This window comes from Myiozetetes cayanensis, unplaced genomic scaffold, assembly GCF_022539395.1.
Source record: "Myiozetetes cayanensis isolate MyiCay16 unplaced genomic scaffold, myiCay2020 scf18, whole genome shotgun sequence".
NCBI classification, from domain to species: Eukaryota; Metazoa; Chordata; class Aves; order Passeriformes; family Tyrannidae; genus Myiozetetes; species Myiozetetes cayanensis.
Window position 1 is genome coordinate 11096026 of NW_026087389.1, and position 15076 is coordinate 11111101.

General features: G+C 42.5%; 1 protein-coding gene across 3 annotated transcripts in view; it reads right to left on the reverse strand.

The window, feature by feature from the left end:
• Positions 1-15076, reverse strand: part of CHCHD6 (coiled-coil-helix-coiled-coil-helix domain containing 6) — a 109261-nt gene that overhangs the window by 24132 nt on the left and 70053 nt on the right. For all 3 annotated transcript variants that reach the window (XM_050313027.1, XM_050313026.1, XM_050313028.1), the window contains one exon: positions 13206-13341. In XM_050313027.1, the coding sequence (XP_050168984.1) occupies positions 13206-13341 (136 nt within the window). The remainder of the gene's footprint in view (positions 1-13205; positions 13342-15076) is intronic.

Here is a 15076-nt window from a genome sequence, read left to right on the forward strand (position 1 = left end):
TCTTAGCAGGAACAGCCAGGACTTGTTGTCAGGTCTCCCTAGATGCTCAGATTAGGTAGCTCTCTTCTCCATGTGCAAACTTGCAGATCCCACAACTTCATGAAGCAAGAATTTGGAGCTGGAGTTCAAGTTTTCCTGAAGAGATTTCTGTCATTAAAGCAGGTCTAGTTCCAGACACAGCCACTGTGAACTATGTGGCAGGATATGAATCCTCTTCCATATATTCCTTCTATATAGTAATTCACAACCCCCTTTCCTCTACAGTATTGCAGCACTTCATTGATTCAACACAATCGACAAGAGAGCATGAAGGCAGAGGCAGTTCTCAGATTGGAACAGCTGGTTTTCTTGATGGCATCATGTCCCAAAGAGAGGTAAGGAATCACAAGAAAAGAGACTGCTTATTCTCAACAGCAAACAACTCCAGACTGGAGAAGAAAGCCCAACCCTGCTGACTGTGAGAAAAAGGCAGCAGTGGGATTTTGAATATATTTCACACTCCTTGACGGATCATGCCTGAAGAGTCTGTGGGAAAGCAGAGCTCAGAGGAAACCATGCTTCAAAGCCTCTCACTGCACTCACGGGGCCTGTGAAAACTTTCTAAATAGGAACCCCTGCTATACTGCCCAAAGCCCACTTGCAGACCTACTGGCACAACCAGTTCCTCCATGGCCACACTCCACAACTACCACACCTCGCTTCCATCAGGCTGTGGAATAAGTTCATGCCAAGTGGGCTCAGCAACAGATGGGCAAGGATGACCAGTGAGCACTGAGAAAAATGGTCAAAAGTCACAACCAATGTCTGAACAAGGACTGCTAGACATCACAGCCACATCACAGACAACAACCACACTGAGCACCCACCCATGAGCTGACAGACCTCAGGCTGTTTCATTCACACACAGTTGTCTGTCATACAAGTCCTTGGACACAGAAGCAGTTTCTTCTTCCCCCATCTTAAACACTGTCCTGCCTCAACATGCAGCAGCAAAAACAAGCTACCAAGGAGCTGACAACTGCCTGCTGATGAGCAGAAAGACGTCCTGAGGCCAGCGAAGATCAGCAGTTGCCCTGGTCCCTAAAGCTCAAATTTTCCGAGCATGAAACATTTGTCTGAACAACACAAAAAGAGGTACAGGAAGGAAGAACACAGGCCACCTTAAATCCATGAGCTCTTTTCTTTTTCCAGGTTGCTCACACCTAATACTGTATCTTTTATCTCATCCTAAAATAAGACAACAGGCATTAAAGGATCAAACTATAAACTTCTGAAAGCTTTCTGTAGCCCTCTCTTGCAACAAGGGGTTTGTTTCCCTTTCTCAAAAGCAAAGAAAGAAATCAATACTTGGACAGAGAAGGCAAATTCCAAAGGACAATCCCTAAAAACCAGGCTGCTTTCTTCTCAGTTGCTGCAGTGCCACCCTAGTTGAGCCTCTCCAAGGAAGCTGATCATAGTGGTAAGCAGAAGTCAGCCTCTCAAACATTCAGGCAAACCAAAGGCTTCATGTGGAAGCAGGCCATTTCATGAGCAGCAGAAATGAAGTCACTTGGATTCCTCCGGATTCGTGTCTCAAAGTTCCTTGGTGACCAAGCTCACGTCTAATAAAGAGCGAGTCAATATCATTCCCCCCTGCACGAGCACCGCTGGGGTTCCTTCCCTCCACCTAATTGTCTGCTTTCACAAGGTATACAGGAACTTATTACTTCAGAGCCTTTGTGCCTTCTGAGGAACATCACTGCAACTCACCAGCAGGCTCAGAGGGAGCAGAGTGGGACAGAAACCGAGCTCATGGATGCACAACATGGTTACACGAGTCCCATCTCCTTAATAAGGGTAAAGCTCCAGACACGGACTGGGAGGAGCCCAGTTCAGGGGAAGTGCTGGCATGAACCCAGAACAGTGTTACCCATGACACCTGGGCAGGCTCTGCCCTGCTCTCCTGGGTCTGCTCTGTATATGGCAAAGCTCCCAACCTACCAACATCTGTTCAGTTTTTATACAAAGCAAGTCAGGGCCCTGTAAAGCAGCACAACATCTTTGTTGACATTTCAGTTCCTGGGAGAGAAGCTCTTCTTCGGCTTTGTGTCAGCCACCTTTGGCAGTGTCAAAAAATAGTGCATAGCCTGTTCTCTCAAGCGAAGCCGTTTGCCTGTGCAAAGGTTCCCAGCAAACAGACAGGAGGCGGCAGCTGAAGAAAGGAGACCTGGGATCACTGCACACAATATCACCTTTTATTATTTATCCACTCTTACTGAACATAGCCTGGCTCTAATCCATCAGTGCAAGAAACCTGCTAATACACCTACCTGATTGGAGAGACTTTCCTGCATTTTATGGGCTCTATTGCAGAGAATGCCAAGGCTCAGTAAAACAAGGAAGCACTAGGAACTGTCTCACACAGCCTGGGCTCTCTCTTGCTCATCTCCCAGAGGGCACACATTTGATACTGGATTAAACAAGGAACTTGAGAGCATTCTGTTGTTTCACGTTCACATCATAGCTTTGTGTGCACATAAGCCCCCTCATCAGTCCCAGCAAGAACAAAGTATGACTTTCACATTTAATAGCTTCCAAAATGCTTGTTCTTCTTCAACTAAGTGGCAGCCCATGTGCCTCAAGTTATTTGCTAAAGCTGGAAAGAGGAGAATTCATTAGAACATTATACCTGGTCTATCCTCACCAATGAACCTGCTTCTGCTCCAGAGAGGTCACTGTAGAGTCTGCACACAAGCTTTAAGGTTGGCTTTTACAGACCAATAGGGTGCCACACAAGCCCTCCACAGAAACTTCTCTAGTGTCTTCCAACTCTATTACAGTGTTTTTATTATGTCAGCTTGAGGTACACACAGCTGGGAAGAATCCTACCTGGATCACAGCATTCAATACATTTTTCAGTGGTTGCCTACTTTTACAAGATTTGAGAAAATTTTCTGAGCCTCAGAATACTCATGAACACACTTAGGCTTCATACTAAGAGACAAAATACAACCTTGATGTGCCACAGGAAGTTAAATAGTACTGACAACATCCTAGGGCCCAGAAATACTATAGAGCTTATTAAATGATGATAACCCTATGTAGGCCACCTTCAGAACTACTGAAGACAAAAGCTTTGAACAGTTCCTGCTGACATGGCCAGAGGGAAACTCTTGTTCAAAGTCACCAACTGGTGTACACCTGAATCCATGAGAAGACGATGTCAGAGAGCCTGGAGGGTCATTAAAAGTATCCATAACACTTTCCACTACACTGTATTTAACTGCAGCCAGTGCCTCAAAAGAAGGATGCATTTCCTACCATCTTCCACCCCTGAATAAGAAAATAGCATTAAGTGCTCAAACATGGAATTAAGCAGGCAGTGAGGTGGACAAAACAGTAATTCAGTCTCCTTTCCAGCTTCTTTGCAGAGATCAACCAGTCTCTGTATCATATCTGCAACCAGAAACTCTCCTATTCTGTCAAAGAATTTCTTTCATAATGTTATCAAGTACATAACTGAACTTGCCCTGCTGCCTCACCCAGAAAATAAAAGCCTCAATTCTTTCATATTTAGAAACTTTTGGATTTTTTTAAATCTTATGCCAACATACTCCTCTAAATTGCACAGTTCTTCCTGAAGTTTATACTGCAAAGATGTGTTTGTTTATACCTTTCTTCTGAAACTCTCTCTGATCCTGAAGAATGTTGATAATCACTTTGTCAACTATAGTTTCAATCCTTAATTCCAAGGTTTACAGTCCTATTAACAAAGAGAGTCCTGTGTAAGAGTGTTTTTCAAACAGCAGCTGAGCAGGGACCCATCACATAGCTGGGCACTGCTTTCTGAGCCCCTTACAGGCAGCTATACAGAACCCACAAATCAGTTCAGTCCTGTATCACTTACCTATTTCCACAACAGGCAGGAGAGCACTGCATAGAAAAACCTCAACAACAGAAAAAATATGCTGCTAATATAACATCTAAAAAGAAACGTGTCCTAGACAGAAACTGAAGTGCTTAAGTAGCTGGGTTGGGGCACTGCACAGTACTAAAGGAGAGAATAAACTCAGAACAACTGCAAATCATGACTAGGAAACATTCTCCAAAAAATAAGACAAAATGTCAAAGTTTCACAGCAGCTTGGTCTAAGTGCAAGAGAAACAAATGTTGCATCTGCTATAAACTCCCTAAATTTTAAGCTTGCTTTTTGTGCAGTTACCTGATTTTCTGAGGATATATATTATGAATGAAACTTCAAACAAGCAGAAAGAAGATTTGAAGATAGAGGAATCTGTACAGCTGCAAGTAGCTGTAATGGCAAGGTACCATCTCAAACCTGGCAGAAGGACACTGCCCCCTGCCAAAGGCTTCCATGACCTGGATATGTGGGTACTCCCTTCAGTTTTTTAGACAGTGTCCACAACATATAAGTCACCAGAACATTTGAGATCATCCTCATTGGAAAACTCTTAAGAGGAAACCAGGGAACAAGCAAATGAAGAAAAACATTTTCCGTTTTCATATGAAACACTTAGATTGGGTCAGAACTGAAGTACACACTCCACAGAGAGGAAACTAGAATAATCCCTGTGCATGCTTCAACCTGCTCAGGACTTAAAGAAAAAATAAAATCTCATGATCTTCTTTCACTAGTGTTAAATCCATCCTGAGGAGGGAACTAGGTACCTGAAAGGACACAAAAATGCTGCCAACATAGCAGTGACTGTTCAGAGCTCCCAGTCCTCCAATAAAAGCACAGTATAATAAAGCTTTACCAACAGCCCAAACCAAGGAACCCTTAGCTTTCTGTTCCACAGCTCAGAGAAGTAATCCAACAGATGAGCTCCTCAGAAAAATAAACCCAGTCCTTGTGGGCAGCAAACATGGACTGATAAACTGAACGGGAGGTAATGCAGAGGCAAATGGGCAGAGGTAATTGGAAATGACAGAAAGATGAGCAGGCAGAGGACAAGCAGAGCACTTGAAGGACAGAGGCAGAAGAGCCGAAATTTTATAGCACACATGTATTTGAGAAGTTAAATCAAAAGCTTTCCAACACCATTATTTAAAAAATCGTTCCCCCCCCTAATATATGCAGGGAACCAGCTGCTTGCAAAATGACCTTTAAACCCTACCTACCATGCCTTATTAGACTAATTCAGAGCTGAAGGTTGGCTGATCCTGAAATCCATTTATACAGGACAAACAGGCATTCAACAGGGACAAAGAGCAAACACATTGTCAAAATAATTTTGTCTGCATTTCTGCATGTACACTCAGGCTCAACAGAGTACAGCAGAAACAGCTTCAGAATCAAGAAGACACACCAGACACTGCAGCACCATCCTAAATCAAAGCTTCACTGTCTGCTTCCCTTACATTTCAAAGGTAAAAAACTTTAAGTATAACAAGGGTTGGCTTCTCTGACTGCAGAGGTCTTTGAGAGCCTTTCACCAGCTCTTAAAGGCCCCTAACAAAGGTCTCTAACCAAAAAACATGTTACAACCAAAAGAAAGTTTCTTGCCAACAGATCAAAGTGTAAGCAGCAGAGCTAACTCTAGCACTGTATTCAGATCACTATAACATTGTCTTCAACATGTCTTGTTCCTACATTTGAAGCACTGATGTCCAGAAAGGTTTCTTCCACTGGCTTGCAAAGGTCTGTCTAGCAAGGACTGAAAGCTTTAAATTGCTTTGGAAGCATCACAAGTATGCCAGGAAATATCTCCAGACAAGGAGGCCTGTTGGGCAAACAGTGTCACAGGGGGGTGAAAATCACAAACAATTACTGCAGGCACGGTGCAGAAAGAAACCTTCCCTCGAAGTTTGGATTTCATAACAGATGAATTCTCCACAGCCTTGGACAGGGAGGCTCTGTGGAGAGAACAAACACTGGCAAGCAGCATCAGGGTAACTTCTGCAACATTCTCTGATTAGAAAAGGACTGGCTTCCCACTGATAGGGCTCAGCCACCATTCACTAACTTCCCAAGTTCTCTTTGGCACTGCAAAGAAGGGGCTGGTTAGAGCAGTCTTGCTTGCCCTAGGAGCAACCCTTCCACTGGATTGGGACCACTGCCACCAGGGTAACCCCTGCACAGGTTGCCTACACAGACACATTTTGCTGAGTGGTGAAGGCTTTAAATCCTACTAGTTCTCAAGTTATTCAGCCCCAAGACCTGCTACCAAAATACCTGATGGATGGTGCGTGGAGACTGCAAACTGCACGTAGCAGGAAGCCATCCTGTGCAGGCTATGACCAACAAGGAGCATAACAAATCTCTGGTTTCTCCAGTTTGTCATGAAGACTTTGGCAACACTGATATAATTTTCGAAGTTATAGCCAAGTTGTCAGAGGATGGATCTAACATTAGCACGGAAGTTATGGAAGTCAGGGCTACTTTGGAACTTCCTGAGAGTCTGAAAGCACTTGACCACTGACCTTGTGCTTCTAACCAGCAGTTGCTACCGACAGCAATTTTTGTGGATCTGTTTCAATCTAACTTCAGCAGCAAAACACATAGTTTAAAAATTGGAAATAAACGTCTTTGTGTCTAAGACTGCTTGGTCATCAGTCTCCTGGAATTAATCTGAGTAAGAATTTCCACTTCCCACTTGCCAACACAGTGCTACAAATCTTTTGTGAAAAAATTTGGCATTAAAACAGCGTGATGTATCACAACACTCTCTCACTATTTCCCATACTAGATAAGCCCAACCAAACACAGGCTCCAGTTCTCAGGAAAACGCTGCTGAACACACAGAGAGCACAGTACTAGAGAAACCTGTTTGATCCATGTAGGTCCAATTAAAGCCTAAAGAGAAATAATTTCTGAAAAGAGAGACAAAAATAGAGTGACATTTTGATACCCAACTTCTAATGAGACTTTTCAGATACACCTACTCAAAGACCACATCAGAGCATCAAGTCAGCTATGATGTCTCATTCCTGACCAGCTAGCTCTTATAGTATTTTTATTACAGGGGTTTTTTTATACTGTTTTAAAACACTTTCAGGCAAACTAAGTCTTAAAACAAGAACTGTAGCAAGGCCACATTTCAGAAGTAAAAAAAGCCAAATAATTTATTTTCAGAAATTGTAATGCCATACTGTCTTCTTTCCCTTTTTCAACAACATTGCACTCAAAACCATCTGTAAAACATACATATTCAGATTAAATTTACCTGTAAGTATATCTGAGATGAGAATCATCAAGTGAGAAATTAGACCTGAAGGCAATTCTGCCTCACTGTATCAATGTCAAAAACCCCAAACAATCAAAAACCAGAAACCAAAAATAAACGCACATGGACTGGGTGTTAGAACCATTAGATAACATGCTGTTTATCAGAAGAGAAATGTGGTCAAAAGTCCTCCTTCCAGATCAGGCAATGGATACAAGAGCTTGAGAGGAAAACGTGATGCAGAGTATGCACTAAGGAAAGAGAAGCCTTGAAGCACAGCCAAGTGAGAACAGTTTTAAACTTATTTTTGCTCATTTTCTTCAAAAATGACAAACTTCAGAAGGTTTGGGCTTTATGTGGACTGCAAACAGCAGACAGAGAGAAGAATTTGTTCATATGAGTAAATAAGTGCTGACAACACACCAGGCTGTGGGGAACATCAGAGCTTTGTGAAGTGCTGAGATAGAGAGCAAATAAAGAACTTATGCCTTGAGTTTCATAAATACCAGGTACAAGCAGCAGACATTTTCATTTAAAGTGGGCCAGCATTTTACTCTGGAACATGCCTCATATATTAAGATGGCGGTTTATGTCCTTTCAGGCAGCTCTATATTTTTAGTTTATCCACCAGTGAACTCTTGAGGATATGAAGTGTTGTGTATAGACCCCTTGGGTCTGTACACCCGCCAGAACCCAAAAATCAAAACAATAACTGTTTCCATCCTTCATAATTAGAAGCAAAATATGGATCCTTTTCACCTTTGCAAATACCAGGTCAGGGTATGCCTGGGTGCAGTTAATCCACTGCTGCTCTCCTCTGTGTTAACGACTAAACAAACAGCAGCTGCCTGCAGCTTGCGGCCTCTCCCTCGACTCCCTTGTGGGGACCATTTACTGAGTCATAAACCCCTCCAACAGTGTTATCACCAGAGCATTTGCACAAATAAAGGTTGAGAGAAAAATTTTAAAAAATGAAAAAAAAAAAAAAAAGGAGAATTTTCTTTACACAGAAGGTAGAAAAACCCCACTTTCAGAGATGTCTTTGCTTTGAGCAAGGACCGACTGACAAAAGGTAGGCAGGGCAGGCTCATTCCCAGCTGAGGATGGCTGGGCACAGCATCCCCTAGATAGGAAATACACAGATTTATCTGAAACTACAAAGCTGAATTCCAGAAAGCTCAAACAACCCTAAAGCTTTCCAAGTCAGATATACTGGCATTTCAAGTAGCATCCTATGTGATAGATCTCAGTGAGACCTCAACAGGTAAGATCTACCTCTGCAGAATCCCAAGGGGAGGAGAAATCCTTCCATTTCTCAAGTAGAGATACAACCCAGAGCTGTTTTTCTTAGGCAGAAAGAGATCTAGGTTGCAGAAATGAAAGCTCCCAGCAGGCCATACTTCAGCACAATTCAAAGTGCTTGAGCAAAACTGCTCCACCAGGATGGGACACTGCTGGACCACCTACAGCATCTTCTCAGCAATCAGGGTCCCTGTCCTGATTAGAAGAGTTGCAAATGCTTTGCTGTGGGTGCCAAAAGGGAACCAGGCTCTTACAAGGATCACTTGGAAATGTAAGCACAATAAATTGACCACATTCCTTTTTATTATAGTCAAGGGCAAAGTGGAATGCAGACGACCCAAGGTTATGTTAAAAGTGGCCCTCTGCTGGAATCCAGTCAATCAGTGTTTTGCAAGGGCTTGTTTGCACATAGCAGAGTGACTCACAGCAAACGTGTGTGAATTTTCCCTGCACTTCCATTACAAACCCAGAATGTTTCATATACAAAGAAGTTGCTGTACCACAAACTCACTCACCAGCTTATTGCATTGTAATTTCCTTATGTAGACAAGCCCTAAAGCCTTGACAGAAGTAGGTTTACCTTTGTCTGTTATGAATAGCAGATCTGTGAGAAGCTGGACACAGAATAGGGAGAAAGTGCAGAATTATGAATGGCTTCTAGCTCAATGTATCCAGCTCCTATTGACAAGGGAATACACATGTCTGAGTACACAGCTCTTGATAGCTTGGTTTGGCCAGGAGCTAGAGCACAAAACATTTCACCTTGGTCCTTCTGTGAAAGACAGGCACCTAGAGACAGTAAGGAAACACCTCAAAAGAAAGGATACATGCTCTTCACTAACAGACTTTTTTCTGCACACAGTTGCAGGAAGCAGGTTCTGTTTGAAATCTCAAATCATGTTAATATATGGTCACTGGAGGACTCATTTTCCAAGTGGTAGCTGGTTGGAGATTCTCTGGTATAAGCACCAATTGCATAACAAATTAACCAGCTAAAATTCTGCGTAAATTCAGATTAGCCTATTGGTGTGAACAGAACACAAGGGAAACAGAATGGGTCACAAATGCTCTGAAAAGCTTGCATGTGAGTGCATATTTGCATGGGAGAGAGAAGCAATTCACTAATAGGACTCAGACTTTTTAAAACAAAATCATTTGTTTTTCCCTTCCATCTGGACTCAAACTAAGAAATTACGCAAATTTCCACTGCCCAGATTTCCACTGCCCACTCTCCTTTTCCTTCCACACCCTCTTCTCGCTGGCACGAGATAAAGCCTTGGGGAAACAGCAGCAGCAATTTTCAATTCTCATTATCTAACGGCAGCAGTAGCTCTTGGTGAAACTTGCGGTCAATAAACTACAGGCAATTTTAAAAGACACAATGGGAACTGCCCCTCCTACAGCTGTCCCATTATCCCAGCTTTTATTAGATTTAAAGCCAGCGATTTTTATGCTGTAGCTGAAGTTCTGCAGAGCCATGGAAACAGACCACCAGAAAAGATAAAACACTCCTAAATTAAACAGGAGATATCACAGTAACACACTCTGAAGTCAGAGAGCTTCCACATAAGCAAAGCACAGGATACAGCAAGGAACCCAGCGCCTAAGGGGGCTGCTGCTGCCACAGTGAGCCTACAGCGACAGGACCAAAATTCCACATTCAGGACAGAATAAATGGAAAAGCCAGAGAGCAGGTTAGGCAGGGCAAGTTGAAAGTATACTATCTACAAAGGCAGACAACCAGAGCAGGATCCTGCTCCCATAACTATGAACATCCCAGTACAGGCACCAACTTCGTAGTTCATGCTCTGGATGTGCCTTCCAAGTAGCAGAGAGAAATACTCATGGCTGGCAATTCAGCTGGCCCATTTCAGATGACTGTTTTAGAGCCAGATGCACCACGCTCTAAAGGTGCCTATTTCCCTCTGTTGACTACAGAAAATGGTCCAATGGCCAGAAAAAATCCCAAAGAGGTAACATTAGCTATATCCCTACACTGCACTAAAAAAAAAGTAACCTGTTCCAGGAAGAGGGGCTGTACAGGAAATGAGTATAAAATAAATTTTAAAACTCATTAAATGATAACCTGATATATTTGTTCATGGGGGAGAAATAACTGAGGGTGCATCTCAGCTCCTGGCTCAGGGATGTGCACAGCAACAGGCAAAGGGAAATGGGTGCCCAAAGGAACAGTCTCAAACCAACACACTAAGGGGGAAGATGCAAAGAATTATTCTCATCCACTGTAAGCTGTAATTTTCAGTCTAGAAATCTAGAGCTTGCTTTCTCTGAGTCTAATGTATACCATGCCCTGGAGACATTTTTACCAGCCATCAAAAGGAACTTGCAGAGCACCAGATGCTTCATTAGAGAATATTCACCAAGCCTTATAAAATCTTTAGTAAAAAGCAGCAGAACAAATCACCAGCATGCAAGTGAGCTGAAGTCACACATCCAGCTTTGATTACAACCTCCTCTACTGGAAAACAAATTGTGGTTTGTTTTTTTTTTAAAAAAGGGTAAAAAATACCCAAGAAATCAAGAGATTCTGGCCTTTCTTTCCCACATTCCTCCAACCTGAATTTCCTGAATGAGGAATGCGTGAGACAAAGCCATTTGGTAGAAGATGCTAATTTAAACTTAAGGAAAAATAACAGCTTAAAAAGGGGAAGGGAGGAGGGAGTTTTAATGCTATATGATAAAACACAACAGCTTGTGATCGCTACATACATCTCAGAAGTCAGTAAGAGCAGTGAGGGAAATTGTCAGGGCTTGAGCTGTCCTGGGATAAAAGGAAACCACAGAATACATACTGCCTTACACAACTTCTACTTGAATTTGTACTTGCAGGACCCTCTGGTGCCTGTATGTAGCTGCAAGGTTTAGTTACCTTTAGTCTCTCTCACTCCTTCTTAAAACACAGCAAGATTTTCTGCCATGCTGTCATCATCCATGACAAATTAATGTCCTACACACTGCTCCTTCCAGGTAGTTTCTAGTAACAGTGGAGAAAAAAATTCCTGAAGTTCACTGAAGACTCTGGGAACGAAGGCAACCAGACAACCCCCAGTTTTTGGTTTATAAAGAAAACCTACCAAAAACTCCACCACCACACAAATCCAAAAAAGATCCAAGTTAATAGGATCTTTCACTGCCCTCTGCTGTTACCAGTCATTTAGCTTCCAATTTACTCTTTAATAATGTCGGGCTGGGGCTCAGGGTTGGCAGCATCCCAGCCCCTCTCTCAGGCGAGTTGGAGCCGCAGCTTGCAAATATGCTGAAGTTTAATGCAATCTGTCTTCTTTGGTAATCACATTCCACCCGCACTGCATGCAATAAAGACGTATTGGTAAATGCATTTGCTAAAGATATACTCCACTGAAAGGGCTACAAGCCTGATTTAGAGGAGGAAAGGAGGATAAGGGAGGTTGGCAATAGATGCACTGATGCTCTGCTCGCAGCAACTGGGGGCACGGATTGTGCAGCGGCAGCACAGGCACCACTTTACTTTAAAGCTGAGGAAGAAAAAAGAAACCACATGTTTTGGGAGCTGGGGACTTTCAAGATATCAGAGAAAAGCCCTTTCCCTGGCAGCTTTAACCTTGCTGATTTGCAGACATACAAAGACCTTCTTTGTAAACAGGAAGGAAAAAAATTCCTCTAGGACTAGCAACAACATTTGGTCTAATATATCCTGACAATTTTCCCATCTCCTTCTGTCGGGCTTCTTCTGGGAGCCGGCTGGCAGCTTGTTTCATGTTATACTTAAATCAGGCATACAGCTTCCCCTCACAATTCTAATGCGACAGAGAAGGACTGCTTCCACGAAACATCCACCTCTCTCCCACCCTTTGCTTTAGTAATCCCATGAGAGGATTTCTATTTTCTATTCCATTTCCTATTACCATCCTTCTCCCGAAATCCACCTTACTACAGTCTCAGCACCTTTTGGAGAATTTTCTACCCTTCAAAAACAAAACCAAAACAGAAAAAGCCTGCCCTTGAGGGACACCTGACCCACTGAATTCTCACATGGGAAACAGCATCCTTTACACTTCAGTTTTCCCAGGACCATACCCTAGTTGCAATGTCCAAATACTTCACTTTCTTTTCCCCTTCACTTGTTTAAATAGGTAGAAATTTTTCCAAGGTACTGAGCAGCCACTGTCCTAAGGCATCAACAGAACCTAATAGGACTCTGCATCTCAGAAGGAAGAGCCATAAGGTTTCCTGGTCTTCTGCACAAGATGAACAGTTTTTAGGATTGTGCAGCTTTCCTAACATACAGTAGCTTTGCCCAGTACAGAACCTTTCCTCATGCAGCAATGAAAGGAAGCAAGCCCTTCAACTGCAAAATCCCGTAACAGGAGGATGTTTAGAGCCTATTCAAAATGTTGCAGACATTGGCCAAATGGATTTTCCATCGTCCAAGAAGGCAAAACTTGGAAAAATCCTTGTGACTGACTTTGAAACCTGGGAGCACCCGTGCTACTGTTTTGGTGACAGCTCGGTACAACAGGACTCACTGATGGGAGCGAAGTTGGGACATACCAAGTTTATGGTGACTGGGAAATGCGGAATGAATGTGGGAAAATGGATCCCCAGGAAAATTTGTCTCCTATGAAGATTTTGATTTGACTAACAGATACCACAGCTCTCAAAAACACTTCCCAGAAGAAAACACCATGCAAAACAAGCCAGCAAAGCCAGCCAGTACAACAGAGCAGCTTTTGTTACCTTCTGAGCTGCGCTAACACAGCGCTGATATTCCTTAGCCAGCTCCGAGCATTTGAGCACTTCATGTTTGTTTTCTTGGTAGCACTTCAGAATTTCAGACTGCAGGTTTGCACAGACAGGATCAGTGTTCCTCCTCCTGCAGGGAAAACAAGCACAGAAAGATGTGTGAAGAGGAGTTTTCAGTCACTTACTACCACTTTACCAGTAACACACATACTAATCTTGTGCTGGAGTCATGTAGTCCTAATAGAGAAACCAGTGGGAGCAGCAATCACCAAAGTGGGTCAAATGACCAACAGTTTTCCAGCTGAAAAATCCAGGGTACTTAGCAAAAGAAGGAACATGATCTTTAAGTTGTTGTAGAAGGCCATTTTACCCTTAGACAGAACATTCCTCTACAGTCAGGAGAAAAAGAAAAAAATCAAATCCAAGAGTTTCAATGATTTTCCCAACTTATACTGGAAATTTCTGGCAGACCTCAGGAATTCTGGCTGGGCCTGTACTAGATCTGTAACAGTTTGACAAGGAATTGAACAGACTTGTTGAATAAGGTGCCTCAATTTATTGAATTCTCATCTATTTAAACACTTCAAAAATCCAGCATAGTTGGAAGCACAGCAATCCTCCTAGTGACTAAAAGGAAAAAAAAAAACCACCAGAATAACAGCAAGACCAGATATCTGTTTCTTTGTATTTCTGCAGCAATTAGTACATTTACTCTGTAAATGGCATTGACAGCTACCCAAGAACAATTAAGGACGATGTTCTTATACTCTAATGTGCATGTGTACATATGGCACATCATCAGCAACAGCACCAATAAAGGGGAAGGTCGTTGTAAAACAATACCAGCAACAATGGCACAAACACAGTAACAACAGTGACATCAGTTGCACAGACAGGCAGACACAAATTGCAGGAATTTGCAGCACAATTGCCATGGTATGTTTTACCAGAGAATAAGAGAACATATGCTTAGGTGTAGCAATCCTCAGATGTCGTCTCCTAAACCATAAATTATTTAATTCCTTGCGTTTTCTGCCCCAATATGCTTAGAGGCCTGTGCCCAAATATCAAATGCACCTCTTCCTTCCAAAGCATTTGATGCTACAGGCAGGCATTAATGCCATGCCATGATGTATTCATTTCCACAGTAACCACAGGCACTCATTCACAGCGAGGCAGAGAGAAAACATGACCTGTTCCTGGGCATGTCACATTCTCTCAGGTGGAACAGATCTCTAAGAAATGGGAAATCTTAAACCAAGATCTCCCAAAAGCTTTTAGAGAGTTCAGATATGAGTTTCCAAATCATGCACATCTGTGTAAGGTGCTCAGGAAAACAAGTAGAAGGACCAAAAGAAGAAAAACAACTCTGTCTTTTCTATATCAGCAACCTGATAGTTTGGTTGAGACATGCTCTAATTCATACTTCTTCAGTCCTCAGTCTTACTGCCAACATACATGGACAGACTAGGAATTTATCAGTAACAGTATGACAGCCACACTCTACAACATTGAGATTTGGATCAGAAACCAAAGATACTGTACAGACTTCCACCTCTTCAGTAATCTTACAGTTTAAGAAGAAACTTATTCCATGCATGGTCTCTAGAGGCTAGTGTGCATTTCTAATTTCTATGTTATATAGCAAATCACCTTTAAAGCCTCTGTAATCCATATTCTAAAAAAAAAAAAATCTTTGAATTTTAGGGTAGAAAAGAACCCAGAGAGAGCTTCAGAAACTCATAATGTTGGCATTTTGCTTTGTCACTAACTTTAATATCACTCTAATCAAATCAGTGAGACTGTGGAAACGATACCAAACAATACCAGGTCAGGAAATACCACCAAATCCCTCAATTCATTGA